This window comes from Oncorhynchus masou, chromosome 6 (genome assembly GCF_036934945.1).
Source record: "Oncorhynchus masou masou isolate Uvic2021 chromosome 6, UVic_Omas_1.1, whole genome shotgun sequence".
In the NCBI taxonomy this organism is placed as follows: domain Eukaryota; kingdom Metazoa; phylum Chordata; class Actinopteri; order Salmoniformes; family Salmonidae; genus Oncorhynchus; species Oncorhynchus masou.
The window spans coordinates 63060483-63080698 of record NC_088217.1 but is presented as its reverse complement, the minus strand read 5'-3'; the positions used below and the strand labels follow the sequence as shown (position 1 = coordinate 63080698).

Sequence of the window (20216 nt, the reverse complement as noted above, 5' to 3'; positions counted from 1 at the left end):
AGTACTTTTATTCATGGTTGTTTTCATTGGTTTTAACAACATGTACTTTTTAACAAATTTAAATGTAACTTTCAAATGCTGTGTTTTATGCTTTGCTGCCGTTTTTACGTGTATAAATGATGTAAAAAATGTATGAGCTGTTTTTAAAGGAATTGTGCCAATAAAACTTTTCCAAAAGAAAAAAAGGTTAAATATAGTTAAAAATATATAACTTCATTACACCGTTACACTGGCATACAAACCGAGGGGCACAGAGTTGATCATACATATGACGTTAAGAAATAGTGCATTGTGGATAGTTTATATGATTTCCCGAAATAAATTAATAAATATGTAATAACGCAAAAACATAACTGTTTGTACTTATAGGTAACCATAAAGTGACTACAACTAGCTTACTACGTCTTTAACCACACTGTACTGTTACACTGGTGAGTAAAACCTTCCTACCCTTTAACTTTTTCTGAACATTATACAGTAATATACATTTTAGTCAACTGCGTTACTCACTCCAGTCAGCAGATGGCGGTGTAGGAATTTAAGGCAGTGCTGTTAGTGTGACGTATAATCTTGTGGACGGAACGCTTCTTTCAACAGCAGCAACAGTAAGTCAGCCACCTCGGTAGCTTGCTAGACAAACTAGCCGAAACAATAAAGCTCTTTACACGCTTTAGTGTTTATTGGCCACTGTGTTTTAAACCCACTTCTGTCGTCTAGTTAGTTCTCCGATTTAATTTTATATTTCAGCTAGCGGCCTGGTTAAGTTAGCAATAGCCCAGCTAGCTAACATCCCCGACCATGAGTTCACTAAGCTACTCTCGTTCTGCTAAAGAAGAGGCGGTCTGCTGGACGGAGAAAGAATCTCTCGTTAAAGAGGAGAAGGAAGAGGAGGATAGCACAGTAAAACAAGAAGTAGAGGGTGAGGCTGTTACAGTGAAAGAAGAAGAGAAATACGCTTTCAGATTGAAAGAAGAGGAGGATGTTACAGTAAAAGAGGAAGAAAAGTATTTCAGAGTGAAGGAGGATGCATTTTTTGGAGTGGAAGAGGGGGAGAGGGGGACTGTCACATTGAAAAAGGAAGAAGAGGAGGAAACTGGATATCTGGGCCCGGTTTCCCAAGGGCATCTTAAGGCATCCAGTGGCTCTAACGATGAACGTGCCCTGGTTAACACGAGTAAGTACTGTCTTAAAAGCAGAGACACAAGCTCTACAGTTGTTGAACTTATGTGTGGTGTTAAAGGGGAAATGTGCAATTGCTACATCAATATTTAAATGTTTTATTTATTTATATCCATTAATTATTGAAGAATATAACACATGCCTCATGAGCTTAGTTCAACTGTACCCCATCAGAACCCCAAATAAGAAACAATGTAAATCAACACTGTATAGCCGGTTAAAACTATAATGTTGATATCATGGATGTTCAGTCCTTGCATCCATAGGGCTGTCTATGAATTTGAGAGTAGTTACATTTCTCCAGCCCCATCCATCATCTTATTAGCAAAACAGTGGTGGAATTACAGCTTTGTTATTGTTTGAACTGCAGATTGGTTGATTGATTGTTGTGTGGCTTTTTTTAAAGGGACAACATAGTTTTTTAACAGAAAAAAAATGGCAGCCCAGAGACCAGAGCTGTGTTCGAATACTTATTCTAACCATACTATTTGTGATGCTTATTGGTCAAAGTATGGATATAGTTAGTTTGCCAAAAGTTCCCGGAAGTCATACTACAATCGCCATGCAGAGGACTCTAATTTCGGTGTTTTTAGGGCCTAAAATGCATTTCTTCTGGAAATGGGCGTGGCTTCAACTATTTTCAGATTTGAAGAAAATGGCGGAAAAAATGCAGCTGAAGTTCGACGATAGAGTGGATACAAATGAACTGCTTTAAATAATTATGCCTTATGTTAAGAAAATGTTGAGCAATGTAATTACTTTTCAAATAAGTTATGTTACACATGGTTAGCTACACTATCCTTACACACCGCATAGCATATCTTTATAGCCATATGTACCAGTATGTCAGCTTGCTACATAATGTTAGTTGGCTACTAATACATCAAACTTGCCAGTATATTAACTATATTCTAACTAACTAGCCAACGTTTATTGACTTGATTATTCACGTCATTCTTAGCCAAGGGGTCGTGTGCGTTCTCAATGGACATTGTTCATTCGGGGTCGAATGAACAACTCCGATTTCAGAGAACTCTCGTCTGAGTGTACCAGAGTGCAGAATAATTAATTTACTAGCGCTCAACACCCGTTGAATATGTCCAGGTGTCAGTAAACGTAGGCAGAAAAAGCTCAAATTAAATTCTTGCCAGCAGCACAGTTAGTCTCCAACGTTCTGAATAACATGAAACTGGTAAATCATTGTTGATTTACCAGCTCTGCTCGGGCAAGTAAAATGGTCAGAGTGAGGTTTTCTCTCATTTGTGTCTAGCAAGCTATCCGACATTAGCCAGTTAGCTTGGGTGCTTTACTGTCGTTGTGAGGTCAGAACGCTTGGATCGACCCTACTCCTCAGCCATATAGTATTGGTTTACAAACAGTGGCCTTATACGAGCTCATGTTTTGGTTTCCGGTGGAGTAATACAGTTGAAACATTTGAGGCATTTATAAGTTATATTCTTCAATAAGCAATGGTTATATAGTAAATGGGTCTTTCTATAACTGGCAGTGTAGATTTCCTGTGGGGTCAAATTGTTAGAGCTGCTGTTAAGTCATTAGCTGTGTTAGAATACTCATACAAACCGTACTATTTGTGATGTTAATTGAGTATATAGTATGCTTATTGGTTATAGTAATCCATCTATAATCCATCCATGATGTCATAATGATAGTTTAACCAGGTTTCTAGGATATATAGTATATTCTAGAATTGCCAGTGAAGATTTCTTGTGGGGGTCAAATTGTTAGAGCTGTTGATAAGTCATTGTGTAATATTCTGGCAATTCTTTTCATGCCATTACATTGAAGGCCAAAGTTTGTCTTTTCTTAGCAAGGTGTTGCTAAAATAATGTTAGCCGCTAATCGCTAGTTAGCGGGCTAGCTAGCTTGCTAAATGTATTAAGAGTCAGCGCAAACATTCTAGCTAATACTGCCTGGTACCAGTGTTGTTGTAGGCTTAGATAAGCATGCTTGGAATAGGCCAAGTATGAATATGTTATCTAGCTAACATGCTACATGAAGTAAAAAAACTTGTAATGTTACATCTAATTAGGGTCACTTTGAAACACTGACCAACACTTTGGTTCCTACCATGTCTTCTTCTTCTCTGAGGTTTATTGTCAGACTACACTCATCCGGTGTATTGCTGCCACCTACTGTACAGGGTTGTAAAAAATACCCCCAAATCAAGTAATGTTTTGGATGAACAAATCATACTAATTACAAAAAATAAACAGTGACTCGTGCAATTTCTCACTTGCGCTATAAACACTACAAAGTCCACCTTCTTCACTATTAGTGTGTTGAGATCCTTCTCATGGCTTCACTGCAGACTGAGGGACATCCACCACCATCTCCTCTCTACTCACTCCTCCAGCTATTTTCACTGCTTCCACAAAGGACACCTGCAGGTTGGGCCTGATCCTAGCTACTGTGACATCCTTCATCTGTCCAGGGCACTGGGAACTCGGGAACGTGATTCCCATCACAATTACAACATGCTTCATCTGACATATTTATTCCTTCGGCAAACACTTGCCACGTGTCCAAACTTTTTATCATTGTAACACTTCAGTGGCTTCTGTGTATCTCACTTACCCAGGTTTTACATAAGATGGGAGAACCACTTCACCAAACCACAGTAAAACCTTCCGCCTATCATTCGTTTTAGTCTACGTGCGTCTACCTGAAATGTTTAACCTAAACCAAACAAAGCTTTCCCCTTTTGCACTGTTGACACACAATCAGTATCATGGTCACTCGAACCGATTCCACTTTACCCAATTCATCCTTCACCATCTTTGAGACCGGGTCACCCACAAAAACATCCTTGCTGATGATTCCCACTCTGACCATAAACTGCTGTTCATTACCAACTTTAGCCTTTTTCACTCCACTGTTCTTCACCATCGTCCAATCAGTCTCAGCAACTGTACAGAGTCCATGTGCGGGGGAACCGGTTAGTTGAGGTAATATGTACATGTAGGTAGAGTTAAAGTGACTATGCATAGATGATAACAACAGAGAGTAGCAGCTGTGTAAAAAGGTAGGGGGGGATGAAAATAGTCTGGGTAGCCATTTGATTAGATGTTCAGGAGTCTTATGGCTTGGGGGTAGAAGCTGTTTAGAAGCCGCTTGCCGTGCGGTAGCAGGGAGAGCAGTCTATAACTAGGGTGGCTGGAGTCTTTGACAATTTTTAGGGCCTTCCTCTGACACAGCCTGATATAGAGGTACTGGATGGCAGGAAGCTTTACCCCAGTGATGTACTGAGCCATTTGCACTACCCTCTGTAATACGTTTTGTTATGCCTTTTTCACAACTGTCTAGGTGTGCTTAGACCATGTTAGTTTGTTGGTGATGTGGTGACCTGCTCCACTACAGCCCCATAGATGAGAATGGGGGTGTGCTCGGTCCTCTTTTTCCTGTAGTCCACAATCATCACCTTAGTCTTGATCACTTTGAGGGAGAGGTTGTTGTCCCTGCACCACACGGCCAGGTCTCTGACCACCCTATAGGCTGTCTTGTCGTTGATCAGGCCTACCACTGTTATGTTATCGGCAAACTTAATGATGGTGTTGGAGTCGTGCCTGGCTGTGCAGTCATGAGTGAACAGGGAGTACAGGAGGGGACTGGACATGCAACCCTTAGGGGCCCCTGTGTTGAGCATCAGCGTTGCGGATGTGTTGTTATATACGCTTACAACATGGTGGCGGCCTGTCAGGATCCAGTTGCAGAGGGAGGTGTTTAGTCCCAGGTTCTTTAGTTTATTGATGAGCTTTGAGCGCACAATGATGTTGAACGCTGAGCTGTATTCAATGAATAGCATTCTGACATTTTGTCCAGGTGGGAAAGGGCAGTGTGGAGTGCAATAGAGATTGCATCATCTGTGGATCTGTTAGGGCGCTATGCAAATTGGAGTGGGTCTCAGGTTTCTTGGATAATGGTGTTGATGTGAACCTTGACCATCCTTTCAAAGCACTTCATGGCTACAGACATGAGTGCTACAGTTCGGTAGTCATTTAGGCAGGTCACCTTGTTCTTGGGCACAGGGACTATGGTGGTCTACTTAAAACGTGTTGGTATTACAGACTCGGACAGGGAGAGGTTGAAAATATCAGTGAAGACACTTGCCGGTTGGTCAGCGCATGCTTGCAGTACACATCCTGGTAATCCGTCTGTCCCTGCGGCCTTGTGAATGTTGACCTGTTTAAAGGTCTTACTCACATTGGCTGCGTAGAGTGATCACACAGTCTTCCGGAACAACTGGTGTTCTCATGCATGTTTCTGTGTTTTTTTTTGCCGTAGTTTAGCTCTTCTGTCACTGGGAATCTATCGGCTGTGCTTCCCTTTGTAGTCTGTAATGGTTTGCAAGCCCTGCCACACCCAAAGAGTGTCAAAGCCTTTGTAGTACGATTTGATCTTAGTCCTGTATTGACACTTTCCCTGTTTGATGGTTCGTTAGCGGGCATAGCGGGATTTCTTAAAGGCTTCCGGGTTAGAGTCCCGCTCCTTGAAAGCGGCAGCTCTAGCCTTTAGCTCAGTGTGGATGTTGCCTGTAATCCTTGGCTTCTGGTTGGGGTATGTACAAAAGGTCGACCGATTATGATTTTTCAACGCCGATACCGTTTATTGGAGGACCAAAAAAGCCGCGACCGATTAATCGGCCGATTTTATAAAAAAATAAATAAAAAAAATACACAAAAAATAATAATAATAATAATACTGCAAATTAAATATATATATATTTTTAAATGTATTTGTAATAATGCCAATTAAAACAATACTGAATGAACACTTATTTTAACTAAATATAATACATCAATAAAATCAATTTAGCCTCAAGTAAATAATGAAACATGCTCAATTTGGTTTAAATAATGCAAAAACAAAGTGTTGGAGAAGAAAGTAAAAGTGCAATAGGTGCTATGTAAGAAAGCTAACGTTTCAGTTCCTTGCTCAGAACATGGCTGGCGATTCCTTTTAACACGAGTCTTCAATATTCCCAGGTAAGAAGTTGTAGGTTGTAGTTATTATAGAACTATTTCCCTCTATACCATTTGTATTTCATTAACCTTTGACTATTGGATGTTCTTATAGGCACTTTAGTATTGCCAGTGTAACAGTATAGCTTCTGCCCCTCTCCTCACCTCTACCTGGGCTCGAACCAGCAACACAACAACAACAGCCACCATTGAAGCAGCGTTACCCATGCAGAGCAAGGGGAACAACTACTAGAAGGCTCAGAGCGAGTGGCGTTTGAAACACTATTAGCGCGCGCTAACTAGCTAGCCATTTCACTTCGGTTACACCAGCCTCATCTCGGGAGTTGATAGGCTTGAAGTCATAAACAGAGCCATGCTTGATGCACAAGGAAGAGCTGCTGGCAAAACGCACAAAAGTGCTGTTTGAATGAATGTTTATGCGCCTGCTTCTGCCTACCACCGTTCAGTCAGATACTTAGATACTTGTATGCTTGTATGCTCAGTCAGATTATATGCAACGCAGGACACGCTAGATAATATCTAGTAATATCATCAACCATGTGTAGTTAACTAGTGATTATGATTGATTGTTTTTTATAAGATAAGTTTAATGCTAGCTAGCAACTTATCTTGGCTTACTGCATTCACGTAACAGTCTCCTTGTGGGGTGCAATGAGAGAGAGGCAGGTCGTTATTGCGTTGGACGAGTTAACTGTACGGTTACAAGATTGGATACCCCGAGCCAACTAGGTGAAATCTGTCTTTCTGCCCCTGAACAAAGCAGTTAACCCACCTTTCCTAGGCCGTCATTGAAAATAAGAATGTGTTCTTAACTGACTTGCCTAGATAAATAAAGGTATAAAAAATAAATGTTAAAAAATTGGCAAATCGTCGCCCAAAAATACCGTTTTCCGATTGTTATGAAAACTTAAAATTGTCCCTAATTAATCAGCCATTACCATTAATCAGTCGACCTCTAGTATGTACGTACGGTCACTGTTGGGACAACGTCCTCAATGCACTTATTGATAAATCCAATGACTGATGTGGTGTACTCCTCAATGCCATCGGAGGAATCCCAGAACATCTTCCAGTCCTGCATCTTAGCATCTGCACTTTTTTATTGATCTAGTCACGGGTGCTTCTTGCTTTAATTTTTGCTTGTAAGCAGAAATCAGGAGGATAGAATTATGGTCAGATTTGCCAAATGGATGGTGAGGGAGAGCTTTGTATGCATCTCTGTGTTTGGAGTAAAGGTGGTCTAGAGTTGTTTTCCCTCTGGTTGCACATTTAACATGCTGCTAGAAATTTGTTTTGGCGGATTTAAGTTTCCCTGCATTAAAGTCCCCGGCTATTAGGAACACTGCCTCTGGGTGAGCGTTTTCCTGTTTGTTTATGGCGGAATACAGCTCATTCAATGTGGTCTTAGTGCCAGCCTCAGTCTGTGGTGGTATGTAAACAGCTACGAAAAATGCGGATAAACCCTCTAGGTAGATTGTGTGGTCTACAGCTTATCATGAGATACTCTACCTCAGGCGAGCAATAGCTCGAGGCTTCCTTAGATATCGTGCACAAGATGTTATTTACAAAATACATAGTCCGCCATCCCTTGTCTTACCAGACGCCGCTGTCCCATCCTGCCGGTGCAGCGTATAACCAGCCAGCTGTATGTTGATAATGTCGTTGTTTAGCCACGACGCTGTGAAGCATAAGCTATTACAGTGTTGAATGTTCTGTTGGTAGTTTAGTATTTCGCGTAGGTCATCGATTTTATTTTCCAAAGATTGCACGTTTGCTAGCAGAATGTAGGGAAGTGGGGGTTTATTTGATCGCCTACACATTTTCAGAACGCAGCCTGCCCTTTGGCCCCTATTTCTCCGCCTTCTCTTCACGCAATTAATGGGGATCTGGCCTGTTCCCGGATAATTAGTATATCGTTCACATCGGGCTCGTCGGACTCGTTAATGGAAAAAAAGGATTCTGCCAGTACGTAGTGAGTAATCGCAGTTCTGATGTCCTGAAGTTCTTTTCGGCCATAAGAGATGGTAGCGACAACATTATGTACAAAATAAGTAAAAAAGAGGTTCTAAACAATGCAAAGAACCTATAAAAAACAATTGGTTGGAAATAAGTAAAACTTCAGCCTTGCTCTTCGTCTTAAAGACAATTATGCCGTGCTCCATGTTAGATCCAACCTCCATAAACAAATTGATGTTTATAATGTGTTATTGTCTACTTGATTTACAGTAGCGTCTCGTTAGTCAGTTTGGACACAGAGATACTTAGCTCATAATGTGTAGAGAACTGTTCCTTGATGTATAAGCTATTGTACGACAGACAGAGCTATTTTCCTTTATTCGGGACATTTAGAATGACAACATATTACAGAGTAGCCTAGTGGGATTATTTCCAAAATTATCTGGTGATCAGGTTATGAAATGTAATGACAAAGACATTTTAGTTTCCTTGTTTCATTCACCTGAAATATTAAATGATTTATAGTCCTAGGTCTGTTGTTAGGTTATGGGTCCTACAGTTGGTTTATTTTGTTGTTAAGTGAAGTTATGGGTCAATTTGGCTTACACAAAGTGTACAAACACTCATTGTCAGGCTGATGGGAAAACTAGCCAAAGAGCATTTTACTTGTTGAAGTATAAAGCAGTTGATTTGCGGCAATAACACAAACATTATATTAAGCAGGAGATTCAAACGAGCCTTTACAATTATAATCCAAAGTTGTAATATTCAGAACACATTGTTTAAAAAAAACGAAAACCCGGTTTCCTCATTAGCGTTGCCGGGTAGGTACCTTGTCCCTGTTTTGCTTATTGGTGAAATCAGCAGTCTGACAATATCTTCTTTAAGTTAATCAATCAAAACTTTATTTAATGTAATTGCAGACAGAAGTTGACAACAGGAACATAACGTATGTTTCCCAGTAAGTTCTGCACCCCACCTAAGGGCACAGCTGATTTTATACATGTGATCACCCCCTGGTGGTCTGATCACCTACGTCAATGTATGTGTCTATCAATAAGCTGAGGTTACATTGTAAGGTATCCTGGTACAGTAGCTTCTCTGAATTTCTTAGGATTGATCACTGTCACACAAGATCAAAATGTCAAAACCAGACAGTGGTTACTTCTCTTTATCTAGTTTCGGTCTGACTCAGACCCAGCCTGCAAGCACACACTCACAACAGCCAGGGCTTAACCACAAAGACTAATATAGATGCTTGTGCAACGTATAGTGGCAGTTTTTTAGACACATAGCAACAGTATCTTATTATAAGACCTGCAGCAAAACATATGGATCTTAAAGTCCCCTTAATCAATAATGGGGAGGGTCTTCCACCCCTACATTCCCCCCTCTGAGACTAATAAGTCTCACAGGTTCAATCATTATATTCTCCTCTGAAATCAAACAGAGTTGGCAAAACCCCAGGATCCATTTGATCCCAGGGATGGCCTGCTAAAGGGAGAAACCACACCGGAGGTTCCTGGAATGGTGGTGGGGTGAGTCTGTTTATATTCCCATTCTTCCTGAGTCCTGGGAAGAACATCATGAGTTGGATGGACTGTCGCGATACAAAACCTTCAGCCCCGCCCCTTGGCCGGCAGCGGGGTGCTAGAGGTGGTTAGCGTCCCGTTCCCTGGATTGGACAGGGCACTATAGATACTTCAGGTTATCTCGGTATAACCAGGACCGCTCGCGTAGCCCTGCCTCTCTTTCTATATCGAAGCGTTGTCCGTGTAGAGAGGTCTTTTGCCTTGTCACTCTCAACGGTCTTTCTCCAGCTGGGATGTGTGAACCCCACCTTTATCCTCTAGACTCTTTGCTTCACCACTAATTGGTCCTTGAGTTATTATTAAGCACTAGTCCTACCAGTCTCTATGATTTCCCTGTGGTTGAGTGTTTCCCCTCTGTGATGTATCTAGTTTAAAGTGTGAAGACCTTTAGTCAACTTAGTCTGACTACTCCGCCTGTCGGCTATGTATCGCTTGGAAAATAAAACTTAGATAGATCGATAAGACAATTAAATGAATCACTACTGGACACACCTTCCTCCTTGTCTTTTAATGGTAACTCATTCTGTCATAGATCATTGATCCCCGTTTCCAGTGTCCCGGTAGCGGGGAGTGTCAGAGTTGTTATCTCCTGTGCCGTTAACTGTCTTTGAGAGAACCTTTTACTCGAGACAAAATAAGACTACCGTTTATTTTTGAAAACACTCTGTTTTTTGTCTTTTACAATCAAATACACTTCAAAATACACAATTTGTTACTCGGTCACACAGCGTTAATCAAAAACATGCAAATGCCTTAATGCCCTATAAAATGCCTGGTAGAATGACAACACTTATCTCTATATTAAATGCTTATAATAGTTATTTAATTACATTTGAGAGATGACGAGGAGACCCACGAGATCAGGAGCAGAGTTTCAATCGGTCAGAGTTCTTTTTAGAATTTAGTTAAGTTTTAGTTAAGTAGCGACTCCCCTCTACTAAATTTAGAGATTCAAGTTTGAACTGGATGAGAGAACCCACTGGTGATTCCTGCCCCAAATGGAATATCAAAAAGTCAGTGGCGCCCGTCGAGGTACTGCGCTCAATCGAGAGGCTACAGAGAACTCTCTGGATATATTTGCATCAGCACCCACGTACCTGGCGCAAGGCTACAGGGTCAATTCAGACATCCATAAGAGAAAGCAAGGGATAACCTTAAGGGTTAGAGTGCCTCTCAGTCCCGTTGAACTACCGCAGCGTCCGTGGCCCGCAACGAGGTCGAGATACTGAGCTCAATCGAGAGGCTACTGAGAACTCTCTGGATATATTTGCATCAGCACCCACGTACCTGGCGCAAGGCGACAAAACAACTGTTCAATAGTTAAACGGTATATCGGAGAGTCAGTTCTCAGATCCAACAAGTTAGAATCTTTTAAGTAATCTGAGTCAGGTGGCAATTTACCCGAAGTCAAATGGTTGTCTAAATGAATTCAGAATTCAAGAAGTCAGCGCCAAAGTAATGGCAAATGTCTCTTTATATACCTTTTGATTCTCTGCACCCGATCCGCTGCTCCTCCCATTCCCTCAGAGCAGAGAGGGTGATGACATATCTTACAACAGGAAATACCTTTCTTACAGTGCATATATGGGCCTCTGGTTATGACAGAGCCTATTACTCTAGCAACAATGAGGAAATACTTTTCTTACAGTGCGCATATGGGCCTCTGTTTATGACAGTGCCCTTACTCTACCAGCAATAAGTCTAACAGCTGTTCCCATTCAGAGGTGTCACTTGAAGCAGAGGGTGATTCTTCCTGACACCAGTCAGGTTCAATAGTTGGTTGGCTTGAGTCGTCTTCTGGTGGTTTTGCCCAATCCGGTATTTCAGTAGGCGAGGTCATCTCTGTCGCTACCCTTGGTGGGTAAGACAGGTAAAGAGGACCAGGAGGTAGATCCCTTTGGTGTTTTACTACAGGACAATGGGATTAAGAGAAACCAGAATGATTTGCATCAGCTTCCACCAACACCATCACTCCAGCATGTTCAAGAGCAGTTCGTCATTCTCTTATAAATACAAACAGTAGCCAAAATCACCAATCCCACTACAAGTACAGGAGTAAACAATGAAAACAAAGTTAACATAACTTTCCCCATTACAGTTCCAAATTTAACAATTAACCAATCACCAATTTTGAAAGACAGATTTTTCAGATTGAGAGAGTTTTCTAAGATCAGTAATCTTATCAATTATCGCAGTCATATTCTCAGAGGAGTCAGGGAGGAGCATAACACAATTATCAGGACCAATAACACCTGGTACGTTACAGTGTCGTCCTTCCTTCGCCAAAAGATAATCTAAAGCCAACTCATGGCGGCTGACGACATCTAATGAGAGTTGGCTAAATCCTGGTATCGTTAAACCCAGTAAAGAATTGGTTAAATTGTTTACCCACTTTCCCCGGACAGCCACACCCCGGGAGGGTATGACTGACGTACCAAAAATCTCACCCGGGGCGTAGGACATGACCATAGGCTTCCTGATTGCCTGGGATGAGTCGTTTGGCACGCTTCAGTACCCCAGAGTTGGTTTTTACCTGTTTTATTGAAAAGATCGGTGACCAGAATTCTTAACATGTTATTTGAGGTGAACAGAAATGTACAACACCCCCCCCCCCCCCCCATCCAGGAGGTAAAGTGAGGTGCCCCCTGTCACTGCATACCCACATCCATCCAAAAGGTGCTCCCATGCCTTCCTCCATCCAGGAAAAGTTTACACCTGTCACCTGTTGCATTACCCGTGTTCCAGATGTGTTCCCCTTCCCCTGTAATCCTATGTATGTCACTGCTTTCACCCATTTATTATTCTCCACATCCCCGTCCACAAAGGGAATGAGTAGGATTTGGAGAGCAATAAATACCCTACATGTGTGTTTCCATGGTTGTGGTTTTCTTGTTTCACAATCATAGTGTGTGTATGATGGTGTCCTCGACATCTGATGACTCTTTGGGTTCTGTGGCTGAACCCTCTGTTGGTTCTTCTGGCCTTTGGGCTTCCCCGTTTCTCCTCTGGCTCCTCAGCCTCTTATTGCCATGGTCACCTGGAAGGGTCCAATCCATCTTGGCTGGTTCCATTTTCTCGAATGGACTCGTAGTTTCACCTAGTCTCCAACGTTTATGGAAAGCTCATCAGGGTCTTCACCTGGGGGAACCTCGTTTGCTTTGCAAGTGTGAGAGTGGTGAAAACTTACAACAGAGGTTAGTTCCTTCATGTACTCAAGAGGGTCACACTGTGTCTCAGTTATTTCTATCTGTTGGTCAGTCATAGGTTTCACCCCTGGAGTGTTCATTGGTCATCTTGTTAATATCTCATAAGGTGTACACCCAATACCTTTGTTAATGCTGCTGCGCAATTTCATGAGGACAATAGGCAAGCATTCCACCCAGATCATTTTTGTGGAATGGCAGGCTTTTGCAAGCCCCCCCTTTGATCATTTAATGAACCCTCTCTCTAATCCCATTACTCCACGGGTGATAGATGGACACAAACATCTGGTCAACACCCATCATTTGGGCAACCACATCTTCTATGAGATGGGTCCCATTGTCTGCATACAAAACCTCACAGGCACTCTCAACCTGAGTATAATTTCCCTGACTAGCAATTTTGCAACACTTCGCATCGCAGTTGGTGGAGGGAAATGCTTCCACCAACCCGGTGAACCTGTCAATTATCACCAGGCAGTATCGCTTTCTTTTTTTTGCTCTACCATGTCTATGAAATCCATAGCAAGGTGGGCAAGAGGTCATTTTGGAGTGGGGAACTTCCCTGGTTGCAGTGGAGTTCCCTTGTCTATGTTATATAACAAATATGTCGTGCAAAAATATATTAACTTTATATATTTTTTTTTTCACGTGCTGATTTTGGCAAAACCATTGGACTGAAATCTTCTCCACCATATCCCCCATTGACGAATGGCTCACACCATGAGCTAATCAGCAAACAGTAGAGGTCATAATTGATGGTAAATAGGGCATGCCAGACAAAATATGTAGCCATAAGCCAGACCTATTTGTAAACCCTCTTCCAAACCACACTAGCATATGCTGAGTCTGAGTAGACAGTAAGGGCCTTCCCCCAATTCACAAGCTGAAAAGCACATACCCTGCAGGCACCAGGTTCATGGGTGTGACTGATGTGACTGTGCGGGAGCTGCAGGCTGTGGTTGTGGTGAGCCTGTAGAAACAACTTTGAGCTACCATCATGTTCTGAGTAAAACCACCACTTCCTGTCTCCATCTGTGCGAGCTGGGCCTTCTACAGTGCAGTGTCGTGTCCTCCTTTTCCTGCTCTCTGAATAGTTCACCCATGGATGGTGGCACATTGTACTTTTCTTTTGCTTCTGTAGTAGTTTGTGTTTTCTACAGGTGGCCATATGTCTAGGATCTTCCAGTCTGTTCCTTTTTGTGGAGTGATTTGGGGTGGCGAGGGAAAACTCGCTCCAGGAACTGTGCTTTCTTTTCTCATCCAATTCTATTGTTCTCATGCTGCTTGTTGCTGCTGTTGTCTTCCACTTCCTCCATTGGAGTCCCCTTGAGGATAATTGTGGTAACATCTCCATTTTCTTCTGTCAGAGGGTAGATCTCTGTATAGTCACCCAGGGGTCCTCTGGGTTGATTTTCATACGGCGGCAAATAGTTGTCAAATAATTTAACAAACGTCAATTGTTGTACAACTTCATGGCCCTGCTCTGGGCATCATCTTTTACCTCAAATAAACAGTAGATTTCTGCTGTTGTGGGCCTTTAACCATCTGTCTGACTTTGTTGTTCACACAGGAGAGAGATGTGACTATCGTGGATCCTCTGGGGAGCCTCAACAACAACATGATGCTGATGAGGCAGAAGAGAGTCTCTCCAAATCAGAACACCTCAAGAAAAACCAGTGTAGACCCACAGGAAAGAAATCTCACTGCTGCTCTGACTGTGGGAAAAGCTTTTCAACATCACATATTTTGAAGCTGCACCAGAGAACACACACAGGAGAGAAATCTCATAGGTGTGATCAATGTGGGAAGAGTTTTACTACATCTAGCAATCTGGCTATACACCAGAGAACACACACAGGAGAGAAATCATTTAGTTGTAATCAATGTGGGAATAGTTACTTAAGGTTAAAATCACTAAAAGTACATATGAGAATTCACACTGGAGAGAAACCTTACAGCTGTGATCAATGTGGAAAGAGTTTTGTTCAATCTAGTGATCTGACAGTACACCAGAGAACACACACAGGAGAGAAACCTTTTAGCTGTGATCAATGTGGGAAGACTTTTATTGCATCTAGCAATCTGACTATACACCAGCGGACACACACAGGAGAGAAGCCTTATAGCTGTAATCAATGTGGGAAGAGTTTTATTACATCTAGCCAGCTGACTTCACACCAGCGAGTACACACAGGAGAGAAACTTTACCACTGTTCAAATTGTGGGAAAAGCTTCTCAACATCACAGACTTTGAAGCTGCACCAGAAAACACACACAGGAGAGAAACCTTACAGCTGTGATCAATGTGGGAAGAGTTTTATTACATCTGGCAATCTGACTATACACGAGCGGACACACACAGGAGAGAAACCTTATAGCTGTAATCAATGTGGGAAGAGTTTTAATACATCTAGTCATCTGACTACACACCAGAGAGTACACACAGGAGACAAACCGTATAGCTGTGATGAATGTGAGAAGAGTTATACTGCATCTAGCCATCTGACCAGACACCAGCGAGTACACACAGGAGAGAAACCTTATAGCTGTGATCAATGTGGGAAGAGTTTTACTGCATCTAGTGATCTGACGGTACACCAGAGAACACACACAGGAGAGAAACCTTATAGCTGTGATCAGTGTGAAAAGAGATACTCTCGTAAAAGATCTCTGATCAAACATCAGAAAATACATACATGAAGGAGATATTTCATGATATCAATGAAATAACAATGTAGAATGTTTTTAACATTGTAGTAGGAGCATTTTAAGGAATTTCACACTGTAGAACCCTAAACGTTTGCCCCATTCAATTGATTTCAGCATGATATGTATATTAGCCTCGGGAAAAATCCTGGCTCTGAATTGAAAGAGTGATTTAATAAAAAGTGACTAACACTAAAAGAGCTGTGTTACACTTACCATGTTGGTGACCCACTTGAATCAAAATGTAACACTTCAAAATGTAGCTAGCTGCTTTCTGCAAATTGTCCTCTAACCAGGGATGTACACATTATTCCCAGATTCCGTGTGGTTTTTGAGCTGTTAGTGCAACCTCATCTCCCTCCTCTCGCACAATGGATTTCAACACGATATCGATGAATGATGACAAATAAGTGTTGTGTACCTTTGTTTAGAGACACCTAAATGTAAATGCATCACTCCCAAATGTAGCTGATTGTCATGTTTTATTATTCCATGCCTCACCATTAAGTGAATTATTGCCAAATCATATTTACAATTCATGTAACATTTAGTAATCAGAATTATTTATGCAACCAACTGACAATTTTTGGGTATAATTATACTGACATTGTTGCCCTGCTTTTAGAATATCAGGGTTCATTCTCAGATGTGCTAACCCAAATGAGAGAGTACTAGAGTATGACATTGGGGACAGGGCCCCGATCCAACAACATACCTATCGAGTGAACCCTGAAAAGAGAGAGAAGATCAGCAGTGAGGTGGAAAGCAGTGAGGTGGAAAGTTACTACGGACATTGCAGGAGTTTCCTTTTGAAATCAGATATGTCCGTAGTAAGGACAACTTGGTTGCTGATTGTCTCAAGGGTGGGCAGTCAAAAAGATTTGCGTTTAGCCAGTGCGTTACCATGGATCCCAATTTATTTTGACATGTTTTTCCATGTTGGAGATTATTTTTGTTTGGGCTCTTTTCAAGGGGACGAGTTTGAGAATCAAATAATTACAGAAATATATCTATATATATAAATTTAGTTTGGTTTTTATGTTTTGAAGACTTTAGCACCTATAGCTCATTAGCACGTAGGACGCAATGATTGGTGTCACCTCGTTAGTCAGTATGTGTTACACCTGTGCTGGCTTGTCCATCTCGTTAGTGGGAAGGTGTTTCACCTGAGCTGGTCCAGGTTTTATTTAAGAGTGTCTGGACCAGTGCTACAGTGGTCTTGATAGATGTGGAGAGGCAGCACCTTTAGTTGCTCCACCTTTTCCTATTAAAGATGTTTTTAATTTCAGGTTAAAGCTTCTTTTTGAAGATAGCTTATTTTTTTAAATGAATCAATACAGATCGTTTCCGGGGGTTGGTATGGCAAATACCTTACGATTTGCCTGGACTGAAAAGGAGATGGAGCCGTGGAGTAGAGAGACATTTGGAAGGACCATTTTGATGGGATGCCTCAGGATAGAGGTGAAGGAAGTGCTCTGCCTTCAAGGGAACCCGATTGAGAAGGCTTTCGATGTGACGTTTCAAAAAGAAGAAAAACATGAAGAAGTGATGAAGATGGCAAAGGAAGCGGAGAAAACGGGACCCCTGTGCCATTATGCGGTGACCAGCCTGGCGAAGAACAACTTCAGGGTGGTCACCGTAACCATGTACAATCCGCATGTGAAGGATGAAGAGGTGAGGGCCTTTCTGGGGAGATATATGGACAATGACTCCTCAGCGAGGTACCTCAGGGACTCCCTGGGTTTCTGGAACGGAAAGAGAGGTTTCCAGGCGTTACTCAGGGAGTCCCCGAAGAGTGTGGATGGCTACCTCCATCCTCCGGCGATGTTCTCCCTGGGGGCTGACAGGGGAACACTCTACTATGCACATCAGCCCCCGTTCTGCAGGCGTTGTATGGCCTACGGTCATACCCTGACCTCGTGCAGTAACAAGAAATGTCGTGGGTCGGAAGAGCACGAGGCCAGGGAGTGTGACGAGCCCAAGGCTTGCCACGGGTGTGGCTCCAGAGAACACCTGTGGCGTGATTGCCCGGCTCGTCACAGGTCATACGCGTCTGCAGCTGGGGGGAGCGGGGGATGGGGGAGAAAAGAAAGGACGCGTGCGGATTGTACGGATGGCACAGGGGAAAGGACGGAGAAGGACGAAGAAGGGAAGAAGGAAGAGGCGAAAAGAAAGAGGAGAGAAGATGGAAAGAAGGAAAAAGGAGAGATTAAAAAGGTGGAAGAACGTGGAGGAGAAGAGAAGGGGACAGTGGTACGAGAAGGAGTGGAAGAGGGAACGGGGACAGTGACGGAGAAGGTGGGAGGGGAGGGGGTGGGAGGGGGGGAGATGGGGGGACAGCCTGCCAGGCTTCCTCGAGGTTGAAATGAGGGATTTGGTGGAGGAGTTAGCGGGGATGGGACGTTGTGTCTCCCCGCTACCTCCTTCACCAAAGAAGAAAGGGATGAAGAGGGGGAGCTTGGCAGGGAGTGAGAGGGAGGGGGAGGGGGGGGCTAAGAGAGTGGCGGGGGGGGGGGAGGGTAATTTGTCCTCCCGGTTTGCCTCAGTCCCTTGCATTTTAGTGGATGACTCCAGTGAGGGGTCGGTGGGCTGTTTGTTAGAGGGATCCCAACTCCTGTTTGAGGAGATGGGGTCCCCTACATGCAGCCCCGAGGCAAACAGGGAGGGGGGGATGGTGGGTGGGGAGGGAGGACCCAACACACTCCCTGGGTCATGGGTTGGGATGGAGGACGGGGGGGCGTCAGGAGAGGAGAGGACGTCCCCGCCGGTGGAGATGGACCAGGGGAGCATCTTGTGAGTCTCCTGTTTTTTCTTTGGTTTTTGAGGGTTTTATTTGTTGTTAATATTTAAATGAATAGTTCTGTTTCTTTTTTTAGTTTAAATGTTAGGGGGTTAAGGAATAATGTTAAAAGGAGGGCGGTTTTCTGTTATTTAGAGGGTGTGGGGTTTGATTTCTGTTTTTTACAGGAGGTTCACCTGAGGGATGGTGGGGATGTGTGTAGATTTAAGAGGGAGTGGGATAAGGGGGAATCTTTTTGGGGCATAGGAGGGGTGCACTCAACAGGAGTAGGGATTTTGTGTGGGCATAGAGAGGTTAAAATAGAGAACACTTTTGTAATAATGCAGGGTAGAGTTTTGGGGATAGATGTTAAGTTTAGAGAAGCTAGATATAGGTTAATTGGGGTGTATGGGCCACAGGTGGCGGCAGACAGGAGGGAGATGGTGGACTGTCTGGCGCCCCTGTGTGTTACAAACAGGCACTTGGTGATAGGAGGAGACTTTAATATAGATTTAGGGGTAGGCGGTGATAGCAGTGCAGGTGCCATCTCTGGGCTAATGGCTTGCCATGGTCTGGTTGATGGTGGCCTGCACACTACTCCGGCAATGGTCGGTCCTACATGGCGCAACTCCAGGGGGTTGCGCGGAGGCTCGACTACATTTTTGTATCCAGGTCTTTGGGTCAGTTGTCTGGGCGGCTGTTGCCTGTTTTCTTCACGGATCACGACGGGGTGTTCCTGCAGGTGGGGTCGCCAGTCTGCCTCTTCGGTAGGGGGTACTGGAAGTTAGATCGGGATATACTGGAGGAGCAGGCTTTCGTTGACGCATTTTTTGTTTCTTTCGGAGGCTTGACGGCCTCTGGTCCATGTGCGAGGGGGTGTTAGAGTGGTGGGATTTAGTTAAGGGGAGGATAAGGGCTTTTATAATAGGATATTGTAGAAGGAAAAAAAGGGAGGAAAGGAGGGAGGTGGATCGTATCCAAAGGTTAATTGAACTCGAGTACGATGCAGGCAACCTCGGCGGGTCGATTGACTGGAAGAGATTCGCAGCCCTAAAGGCGCAGCTCAGGGAGCTGCAGGAGCAGAAGGCTCGAGCTTTCCTGGAGCGTGCGCATAGTGGCTTTCTAGAACATAATGAGACCTGTTCCGCTATGTTCTTTAAGTCGGTTAGGGCCAGGCAGAGTAGGAAGGTAATGCATGGCATTAGAAAAGAAGATGGTAGTATAGTTAGAAAACCAGAGGAAATGGTCAGGGAGACAACTGATCATTTTCCGAGGGTTTTTTAAAGAAAGGGAGATAGATGTAGAGCAGGGAAACGTGTTTTTAGAACACTTGTCCCGGCGGTTGCCAGAGGACATTAGAGACGTGATGGAGGCCCAGATCTCACTAGAAGAGGTTGAGAGCGCTCTTAGGAGGATGGGAAAAGGGAAGGTGCCTGGGATGGATGGGCTGCCGGCTGAGTTTTACCTCAAGTTTTGGGGTATACTTGGTCCAGTGGTCCTCGAAGTCTTGAAGGCCATCATTGAGACGGGGGTCCCGGGGGATCAATGGCTGTTGGTGTGCTGTCACTTCTTTATAAGAAGGGGGAAGCAACTGACCTTGGCAACTGGCGGCCGTTGACCATGCTGTGTGTAGACTACAAGATTCTTGCAAAGGTTTTAGCAGACCGGTTGCGCACAGCCCTTCCCTACGTCGTCCATGAGGATCAGATGTGCGGGGTAGAGGGCCGCTCAATAAGATGGAACCTACAGTTGATCAGGGACTCCATCGCCTGGGTTGAAGATAGAGGGCTGCCTTTAATGG

At 43.5% G+C, this 20216-nt stretch overlaps 1 protein-coding gene across 1 annotated transcript; it reads left to right on the top strand.

The window, feature by feature from the left end:
* Positions 1–583: 583 nt before the first annotated feature.
* Positions 584–17696, top strand: LOC135542387 (zinc finger protein OZF-like). The gene is made up of 2 exons (XM_064969314.1): positions 584–1174; positions 14501–17696. Exons 1-2 carry the CDS (start codon positions 799–801, stop codon positions 15628–15630), a joined length of 1506 nt encoding a protein of 501 aa, XP_064825386.1. The 5' UTR covers positions 584–798; the 3' UTR covers positions 15631–17696.
* The last annotated feature ends 2520 nt before the right edge of the window (positions 17697–20216 follow it).

Excerpts from the sequence above, each read along its gene's own strand:
- LOC135542387 (XM_064969314.1), top strand. The coding sequence starts at position 799 with ATGAGTTCACTAAGCTACTCTCGTTCTGCTAAAGAAGAGGCGGTCTGC. Across the intron at positions 1,175-14,500 it reads ACGTGCCCTGGTTAACACGA|GAGAGAGATGTGACTATCGT; the intron begins GTAAGTACTGTC and ends TTGTTCACACAG.